This window comes from Pogoniulus pusillus, chromosome 7 (genome assembly GCF_015220805.1).
Source record: "Pogoniulus pusillus isolate bPogPus1 chromosome 7, bPogPus1.pri, whole genome shotgun sequence".
Classification (NCBI taxonomy): domain Eukaryota; kingdom Metazoa; phylum Chordata; class Aves; order Piciformes; family Lybiidae; genus Pogoniulus; species Pogoniulus pusillus.
The window spans coordinates 7,777,976-7,788,280 of NC_087270.1; the positions used below are offsets into that span (position 1 = coordinate 7,777,976).

At 41.5% G+C, this 10,305-nt stretch overlaps 1 protein-coding gene across 3 annotated transcripts in view; it reads left to right on the top strand.

The window, feature by feature from the left end:
* The window catches only part of HMGCLL1 (3-hydroxy-3-methylglutaryl-CoA lyase like 1), an 82,961-nt gene extending 72,961 nt beyond the window's left edge, over positions 1-10,000 (top strand). Inside the window, exons 7-8 of one of the 3 annotated variants that reach the window (XM_064146772.1) lie at positions 5,558-5,683; positions 9,499-9,998. In XM_064146772.1, coding sequence (XP_064002842.1) covers positions 5,558-5,683; positions 9,499-9,612 — 240 coding nt within the window. In that variant the 3' untranslated portion in view covers positions 9,613-9,998. Of the gene's footprint in view, positions 1-5,557; positions 5,684-9,498 lie in introns of all 3 variants that reach the window. The other 2 variants (XM_064146769.1, XM_064146770.1) reach the window with 2 other exon arrangements.
* Positions 10,001-10,305: the final 305 nt, after the last annotated feature.

The window sequence follows — 10,305 nt, forward strand, 5'->3', positions numbered from 1 at the left end:
AATTACGATGTGTGTATATCCAATGCCTTCAGAATACACAACCCTTTAAAGCTGGAACTATATTGTGGGTGTTTTTCCCACAGTAAGTGCCCTTTGAAGGACTGGAGCAGGCTACTGATAGTAATATACACCTTACAGAAGAAGGTTCTCTCCAGCTTTGGCCTGGCAAACTTTTCTGGTTGTTCTCACCAAGTACAATTCAGTTGATATTTTCCCCATTTTTGGAGACAAGCATTTCACAGTATCACAGTATCACAGTGTCACCAAGGTTGGAAGAGACCTCACAGATCATCAAGGCCGACCCTTTACCACAGAGCTCAAGGCTAGACCATGGCACCAAGTGCCACATCCAACCTTGCCTTGAACTGCCCCAGGGACGACGACTCCACCACCTCCCCGGGCAGCCCATTCCAGTGTCCAATGACTCTCTCAGTGAAGAACTTTCTCCTCACCTCCAGCCTAAATCTCCACTGGCACAGCCTGAGGCTGTGTCCTCTTGTTCTGGAGCTGGCCACCTGAGAGAAGAGAGCAACCTCCTCCTGGCCACAACCACCCCTCAGGTAGTTGTAGACAGCAATAAGGTCACCCCTGAGCCTCCTCTTCTCCAGGCTAACCAATCCCAGCTCCCTCAGCCTCTCCTCGTAGGGCTGTGCTCGAGGCCTCTCCCCAGCCTCGTCGCCCTTCTCTGGACACGCTCGAGCATCTCAGTGTCCTTCCTAAACTGGGGGGCCCAGTGACTGCTTATGTGTTACTCAAGCTCTTCCTGAGTTTGTTGATCTTCCTTGGGAGTTTAACAGCTGTGCTGAGGTGCCTCAGCACATTATTTGCTTATAGCTTTCATCCCCATGTAAAAGTGACCAAAAATAAACACATCACAAAGAACGCTCTGGCAGTTGTGACATAACCTTATCAGCTGGGGGAAAACTCCATGAGAGACACTTTCTTCTACCTTTTCATCTCTGAAAGGGGGAAAACTCCATGAGAGACACTTTCTTCTACCTTTTCATCTCTGAAAGGGGGAAAACTCCATGAGAGACACTTTCTTCTACCTTTTCATCTCTGAAAGGGGGAAAACTCCATGAGAGACACTTTCTTCTACCTTTTCATCTCTGAAAGGGGGAAAACTCCATGAGAGACTCTTTCTTCTACCTTTTCATCTCTGAAAGGGGGAAAACTCCATGAGAGACACTTTCTTCTATCTTTTCATCTCTGAAAGGGGGAAAACTCCATGAGAGACACTTTCTTCTACCTTTTCATCTCTGAAAGGGGGAAAACTCCATGAGAGACACTTTCTTCTATCTTTTCATCACTGAAACAGGGAAAACTCCATGAGAGACACTTTCTTCTACCTTTTCATCTCTGAAACAGTCATTCCTGATGGAAATCTTAAAACCAGACTGAGAGAGTAGACATGGTAATGGGATGCAGGATTGCATCATACTTTTTCTCTCCTCAGACCTCCACTTTAGCCTGAATCTTTCCACCAAGAGGCCTTAGGTGTGGTTTTTCAGGGACACTTGCAAGCCTGTCACTGGAGCTTAAAGTAGTAACTTCCAGAGTGTATCTACGAATCTTAGCAGCTAGCACAAAAAAAGAGGCAGAATTTCCAGTTGAAAGATATCATAAATACATATCCTGTGTGTATTGGAGACAGATGTGATGTATAACACATTTTCTGACCAGGGGGTTACACAAACAATGTGTGTGACAAGTGACTGAAATGTGAAACATGGAGCTTTGTGATTTGCTCCATAATTCACAGATTAGTGTGCTTTATGGTACAATATCCCTGCTTAGAGGCTCTAATTGTGTGAGTCTGTCACAGTTATGCACCTTGGCTCCTTTGAGGTCTTCATTACTGACTTTGAGAAGATACCTGTCTCAAGATAATGTTCCCTATCTGAGAACAGGAGACAGGACAACAATTAATTGCATTACTTTTTATTACTGCTTTTCCAAAATGTTGGAACTTCAAAGAGCCTGTAAGGCAAATGATAAAATAAGCAAGCACTGTTAAAACTGGGAGCAAATGCAACAAAGCATTAGGGAAGTCTATTTCAGAACTAAAATAAAATTAATAATGGGTATATTTGGAAAGGAGACTGAGATCAGCTCTGTGCAGGACACTATCTTTTGCCTACCTTACCAGCTAGTTGTATGCATGGCTGTGAAGGAAAATCTCAGGTTTCCAGTTTAGCCTGAAGGGACAGTTAGGTCCCTTGGAAGGAGAGAAACAGAGATCAGCTCTGTGCACAGTCAGACCTCTGAGCTGATCTTACTGACTTGTGACTAATAGGCATGGTTTAAGCCACGAGTCTTTCCAGACCCAAAGTCAGAGTTGGAGTATTGAAAACTTAACCTGTGCACAGGAAGGTCTGTCCTGAATTTGAGCTGTGATTGCAGCCTGATTCAGTCTGCCAGATATCTTCTGAACTTTTGGTGTGTGTTGGCCTAAAGTAGCCTGAGAGGAGGAAAATCCTCTGCTGTGCTTAAGGTAGAGAGAAGCTGGTGGCTTTGAAGCTCTAACACTTCTGCTTAATATCATTGCCTGCCTGCAATTATCTCTAGGGCCTGAATGCCTCCCAAGGAATTTAATCTCCTTCAAAAGGAAGCCTGAAGAGCTTTCTGTAACAAGAGCAACCCAGTGCCCAGGATCACATACCCAACATGTTAAGAAGGAAAAGAAATAATTAAGTCAATCATATAAAGAACAGAGTGTAAGAGATTGCTAAACAAGTCAGTGGAAATCACAAGCTTGATTCCTTTCCCTCCCTGACCAATGTCCCAGGGAAGGCTTTATCCTGTTAAAAAAAAATAGTATTATCTGTTGGGAAGAGTTGGTAACTTTCAGAGTCATGAATATGCAGTGAGAGTCAGGAGAGAGAAGGAGCTTGGATGCAGTAGCAATAACCCAAAAGTTCTCTTTCTGAGTAATAATGAGCTTATGGCAGCTGCCTGCTTTTTAAAGTCTTCATTTACTTGAGAAAGGTCAACACTGTGCATCAAGTACTCCCTTAAACATTGATAAAAGATCAGAAGCCATCACTGTGGGGAACTGCCATGATATTCAGTTACTCCAAACATCTTGAGAACTAGGTGCTCCAGGGCTGTGCTAGGGTGGCATTTCTGCTATTTTGGGAGCTGTTTCCTTCTAGATTGGTGAATTCTTTAACAGATCTGCCAAAATTTAATTGTTTCTTACATTACAATGTTCACGGTTTAACACAATGTGGCATCTGAGCCTCACACAGCCACTCCTCTTTCAGTGGAATGGTGTGAAAAAACTTGGGAGATGACTTAAAGACAGTTTAATAGATGAAACAAAAGCTGCATGGGCAAGAAAAACAAAACAAGGGATTTATTTGCTATTCCCATTGGCAGGAAGGTGTTCAGCCATCTCCAGGACATCAGGGCTCCATCACACATAATGGGTACTTGGGAAGACTAATGCCATCACTTTAAATCTCTCTCTCCCTTTTCCTCCTTCTTCCCCTGAGCCTTATATGCTGGACACAGTGCTATGTGGTATGGTATATCCCTTTGGTCAGTTGGGGTCCTGCATCCCCTCCCATCATCCCAAGCCTGGTTTGGCAGGTTGGGAAGCAGAACAGATCATTCCCCTGTGTAAGCCTACTCAGCAATAGCTAAAACATCTCTGAATTATCAACACTGTTGCCAGCATGAATGCAAAACCCTAAGAGGGCAGTTTTTTGTGGAAGGATAGCCACTAATATATAACACATCTTAGAGGACAGAGGTCCCAAAAAGCTTTTGGATGACACGTGACTCAGATGCCAATATTAAGACTTCAGACTTCCTAAAATGTATACCTGTGCTTACCATTGAACACTTGAAGAAACTCACTGACTGCATTTATTGTGTGTTAAGACTTTGCAGGAATAGTTGGAGAGAGATAAAGAGGGAAAAGGCATAGAACTCTGACTGACTCTAAAGCATCAACTGGCTCTGTTATAGCTGTGACAGACAAAACAGCAACACAAAGTTATGTGGATATCAAAGTAGCCAAAGCTATAGCAGCAGCCTTTTTAGTCTACAACTACCTGAGGGGTGGCTGTGGCCAGGAGGAGGTTGCTCTCTTCTCTCAGGTGGCCAGTGCCAGAACGAGAGGACACAGCCTCAAGCTGCGCCAGGGGAGATTTAGGCTGGAGGTGAGGAGAAAGTTCTTCACTGAGAGAGTCATTGGACACTGGAATGGGCTGCCCGGGGAGGTGGTGGAGTCACCGTCCCTGGAGCTGTTCAAGGCAAGGTTGGACGTGGCACTTGGTGCCATGGTCTAGCCTTGAGCTCTGTGGTAAAGGGTTGGATTTGATGATCTGTGAGGTCTCTTCCAACCTTCGTGATACTGTGATACTGTGATACTGTGATATGCCACTCTACAAATTGTGGTGATTCTACTGTTGAGCTGGCCTCACTTAGGCTGGGCAGGAGTGGGAAAGACACAGACTCATACCAATATGGTGCATGGGAGATCAATATGTTTAGTGAAGCTGAGCGTGGTGCTTATATCGTGGTGTTTGGTACAGGGGTGTGTGCTTCTGATCGGCTCACATAGATGAGTATGGGCTGTCCACATGCATAGAGGCAGACCTGACCAACTGCCCCCCTTAATTCCCCTTCGCACAGCTAGCCACAACATTTGCTTGTTCCCAGGGCTAACCAGCCTGCTCCCTCTTTGAGGCCCCCTTCGCATGGCTCAGCTACAGATAGCAGCTTCTCTGCTAGCCTCCCAAGGCCAGTCTTCTGCAGCTGTGCCTCCTTATCAGAATGACCTAAGTCTGCTCAGCCCTGCTCAACCCTGGCACTCGACAAGTTGTGGAATACAGTGATTGGCTAGAATATTTGGTTTAATATTCTTATTGGATAAAAGTGAGGTGCTAGCTATCTTGGCACAGACTACTTTCAGTTCTTTGCTCTAAAGTTACTGTGCTTCTGCACAAATGTTACTCAAGGTGAGCATACCAGTTTACTGTGTTTCTAACTAGAACAAGAGGACACAGCCTCAAGCTACGCCAGGAGAAATTTAGGCTTGAGGTGAGGAGAAAGTTCTTCACTGAGAGAGTCATTGGACACTGGAATGGGCTGCCCGGGGAGGTGGTGGAGTCGCCGTCCCTGGAGCTGTTCAAGGCAGGATTGGACGTGGCACTTGGTGCCATGGTCTAGCCTTGAGCTCTGTGGTAAAGGGTTGGACTTGATGATCTATGAGGTCTCTTCCAACCTTGGTGATACTGTGATAAACTTAATCTTCCTGCATCAAGGGTACACAGGGATGCCCTCTAGCTGACTCCCTTCCTCGGTTCACACAACCAACCATCTTATAGACCGTTAGTTCTCTGTTCTGCATCCTGTGTTTGAAAAGTTCTACCTTAAAAAGGTGTCAGGACACAGGTAATTTAAGGAATTCCCTCCATGGAACACATCCATTTGTAGAGAAATGTGTATTTCACCTGTGGTAACTTATATGTGTAGCTGGCTACTTGTCAGCAACTATAACCAATACTCCATGTTAACGTAGTGGTTTTGTGTTGTTATCTTCCAGATGGGAGTTGCTGTAGTGGATTCATCTGTTGCAGGACTAGGTGGTTGTCCCTATGCAAAAGGTGCTACTGGAAATGTTGCCACAGAGGATGTGATATACATGCTGAATGGTTTGGGGATCAATACAGTAAGAATTTTTTTTACTTCCTACTTTAAACTTGAAGGAAAACAGAAACATTTTTCTAGGAAACATATGAAACATACCTGATAATTATTTGTGCTCTGTAATCAAATGTTGGGCAAATAGTATTGTTTGTAAACATAGTGCTTTAACTTGACTTGACACAATGTGAATGATGAACTGGTTTGTGTATTTGCTAGGAATCTGAATGACCCCTCTCTCCCTACCTGGAGCTATGAGGAGCAGCCACTTTGATTAAATGTTCTGCCTCATTAACCACAAAAAAATCCCAAAGCACTACTGTAGACCTTGCCCTAGAATGCTGATCAGCTTTTCCATGGAAAGATTGAGTGGAACTAGACTTTTTTTTCATAGAGCTCTGGATTTGGTTCACAATGCTTATTAACTTCTTGTCAGTTTTTCTGATTCCAAAGTAGAAAAGCAATGTAGTTTTTGGAGCCCAAGCAGAGGACATTGCTATTTCATGAGTATCCACTTGATATATTCCCAAATGGTAATAAATTTGTGTTGTTTGTTATCAGCCCTCACAGTCATTTGTATTTCCAGCAAAGCAGCATTGAACTGCACCTTAATGAACCTTAGCAGTGAGCATTCACACATCAGCAGCTCAAGTTCAGTATCCCTGGCTTGGTTGGCATGTCAGTTATTCTGTGTCCCTGGGAACAAAGCAACACTGACTTCTCCAAAGAATATTCTTTGGTCTTCCTATTGGTCATCACTGTTCAGGAAATGTGGCATAATGAGTTTATTACTAACTTAAGCAATATAGTGATTTTACCTGGATGGCCAGACAGTATTTAAGGGTACATGATTGAGTTCAGATTGACTAGATGCCTCATTATAATCAGTGATGCTTGTTCTATACTGTTCTTTAGAGTACATAACCAAAAAGTGACATGTGAAATGAATCTCTTATAGACTGAACATGAAATAACTTTCTAGTGGAGCCCATCTGCAAAGAGATTTATTGGTTGTATCATGGTAATGGATAGATAATTATGTTATAGATCATCAGTGTTTATGAAATATCACTGGGGGACATGTACTTTGTATAAATAAAGTTTCTACATGGTTCCCATGTAATTATAGTAGTAGTACTTGTGCTTATGATGCCTTCAAAGTGCTTGGCAAATAGTCTTCCTGACAGCAATGAAGTACTGTTAGCCTTAAGTCACTGACACTTTAAAACCAAAGTTCTGAAACATAATAGACTTTGTATTTATGAATGCTGAATGAGAACTGATTAATTGGAGTCAATGTGAGTTAAAGGACTTTGCTTTCTGGCAGAAGATTTTTTCTGCCTTAAGGCAATTATCTGTTTGCAGATCCTATTGGAGGTACATGTCTGTGTTTCTTGCTTTTGTTCCTTGGTGCCATGGAGTAATTCTGGACATGTGGAGTAGTTAACAAGCACACAAGGTAGATTTCTGAGTATCTTTCTGAATACATATCACTTTGACTTAACAACCTTACAAACACTTCTTAGTACTCTTTTCCCACCCCCATCTGTGAGTCATGTGTGGGTTTGTGCCCTCACGGTAATGCTTTTTGGTTCACAAAACATACATAAGAAATACAAAGCAAAAAGCTGAGATGCTTCTATTCCCTTTAATGAATGTGACCTGTGAACATAAGTTTCTTATCAACACATATCACATGATGCAATGTTACAGTGTGAAAATGTGAATTTTATATGCTTTGGGGGGTTTATTTTACCAGCTTCCAAAATCTAACTGCCACCTGTGTCTATGGTGCTATGTTTCTCATTTCTTCCTAGTTAAAAAGCATAGTGGCACTCATGAATGTTTTTAGATTGTGTTGTGTACCACAGCACTCTACAAACTAAACCTTAGCAATGACCAATACAGGATAAACTGAATAAGCTGAAATCACTCTTGTTTTTAAAGGCATTAAAATGTTATAGATGATACTAAACACTACAGCTGATTGGAAACTTGGAAGCATTTAAATTGGTTTTCAAATGAAAAATGTTCTTTTGATTACATTTCTGTGAAGTAATTTCTGCTCTCATTTAACATTTTTAGCCAAGTCCAACAATGAAAAAGGCAAAGTTTTCGGTAGAACACAAAATAAGTGCTAGATACAATCAAAGGACTAAGTACATGAGTCAGGTCTTAGTCTGAACTTTTAAATGCATGAGTATTATGGAAGTGTATTTCTGGTGCAATACACCTTTAATGGTGAGTGACACACTTCTCCCAGTTTTAAGTGACTGCTCAGGGTACTGGTAGTTGAAGTTCTCTTTTTCATCCCTTCTTCACTGGCTTCTAAGTTCCAGTCTTTGAAGCAATTACTTACATCACTTAGACAATCTAACTGTAAAACTTTTACTACACATGAGTAATCCAGGATATTAACAATGAAGGTTGCTTTATTTTTCTATTTAATCAGGGATCTGATTCCATTTTAGCAGTTGAGCAGTGCTGATATGTATCTTATGTTAGTAAAAACCAATTGGTTGCTCAAGGAACATTATTTGTTAGCGTTGGCAGATAAAGCAGCTGCAATTTTTGTTCTCAGTTTTGCTAGCAATGTGGATTGGAGTTTTGCATGGAAAAGAACTTCTTCAAGAAGGAGATTGCATTCATTCAAGAGAATGTAGGATCTCATCTCTCACTGAACTCAGTTGCCACTAGAAGTGTGTGTCCTGTATGTATGCTGCAAATGGCAATACATACAGGTGTGAAGTTTCTGTGTCCTGCATGTATGCTGCAAATGGCAATACATACAGGTGTGAAGTTTCTGTGTCCTGTATGTATGCTGCAAATGGCAATACATACAGCTGTGAAGTTTCTGTGTCCTGTATGTATGCTGCAAATGGCAATACATACAGCTGTGAAGTTTCTGTGCCCTGCATGTATGCTGCAAATGGCAATACATACAGCTGTGAAGTTTCTGTGTCCTGTATGTATGCTGCAAATGGCAATACATACAGCTGTGAAGTTTCTGTGTCCTGTATGTATGCTGCAAATGGCAATACATACAGGTGTGAAGTTTCTGTGTCCTGTATGTATGCTGCAAATGGCAATACATACAGCTGTGAAGTTTCTGTGCCCTGTATGTATGCTGCAAATGGCAATACATACAGGTGTGAAGTTTCTGTGTCCTGTATGTATGCTGCAAATGGCAATACATACAGCTGTGAAGTTTCTGTGCCCTGCATGTATGCTGCAAATGGCAATACATACAGCTGTGAAGCTTCTGTGTCCTGTATGTATGCTGCAAATGGCAATACATACAGCTGTGAAGTTTCTGTGTCCTGCATGTATGCTGCAAATGGCAATACATACAGGTGTGAAGTTTCTGTGTCCTGTATGTATGCTGCAAATGGCAATACATACAGCTGTGAAGTTTCTGTGCCCTGCATGTATGCTGCAAATGGCAATACATACAGCTGTGAAGTTTCTGTGCCCTGCATGTATGCTGCAAATGGCAATACATACAGCTGTGAAGTTTCTTGTGTTGGAGGATAAATAAGTACAGTGTTTTTTCCCCCTCAACTTCTAGTTATTATTACAGATCCTTTTTTGAGTTTTAAAGATATTACTCAAGTATTTGCTCCACTGCTGCTAGGATAAGAGCCACTCTCAGTGCTAGAACGTGGTACAGCTGTGACTATTGTGTAAGTCACAGTAACTCTGTTCATCTGTTACTGGTCTAAGACAGGAATCAGGTCCTTTGTTTGTAAAAGTCAGACAATGAAGCAACAAAATGCCACTTGTTTAAGCATTTTTAACATGTGCATTTATAATTCTTAACATTTTCCACCTCTTTTATAGGGAGTAAATCTTTATAAAGTGATGGAAGTTGGAAACTTCATCTGTACAGCTTTGAACAAGACAACAAACTCCAAAGTTGCACTAGCTTCCTTCCATACTGGAGCTATCAATTAGATGGAATATTTTTTTTGCAGCTTAATTACGTTTGTCATCTGAGGATATTTATGTCAAGGAAAAAAAATAGAACCCAAATATAACTTTTTATTATGGGAAGAGTTATTGTACAGTACCTTGTTGTGAATTGTCTGATTCATAAGTAAAAATAAATGACTGTAGTAGAGAAGCCTGTGCTTGGTACTTACACAGATGAGACAAATGCATAAACACCAGGACACTGTATCATGTTTCAGATTAAATTTTAAGGGGGGTGGTGTGTCTGGATAAAACTGGATAGAAGCAGTGAATACAGAGTTAATTTTGAATCAAGATGACTTTTAGAACAGTACAAATATTTGCAGTAGTTTATGAGATCCCACACTGTGTGTGGCCATTCTATTGTTATGTTTTATTTGTCTGAGTCTTTCTTTTCTTTCTTTCTTTCTTTCTTTCTTTCTTTCTTTCTTTCTTTCTTTCTTTCTTTCTTTCTTTCTTTCTTTCTTTCTTTCTTTCTTTCTTTCTTTCTTTCTTTCTTTCTTTCCTTCCTTCCTTCCTTCCTTCCTTCCTTCCTTCCTTCCTTCCTTCCTTCCTTCCTTCCTTCCTTCCTTCCTTCCTTCCTTCCTTCCTTCCTTCTCTCTTTCTCTCTCTCTCTTCCTTCCTTCCTTCCTTCCTTCCTTCCTTCCTTCCTTCCTTCCTTCCTTCCTTCCTTCC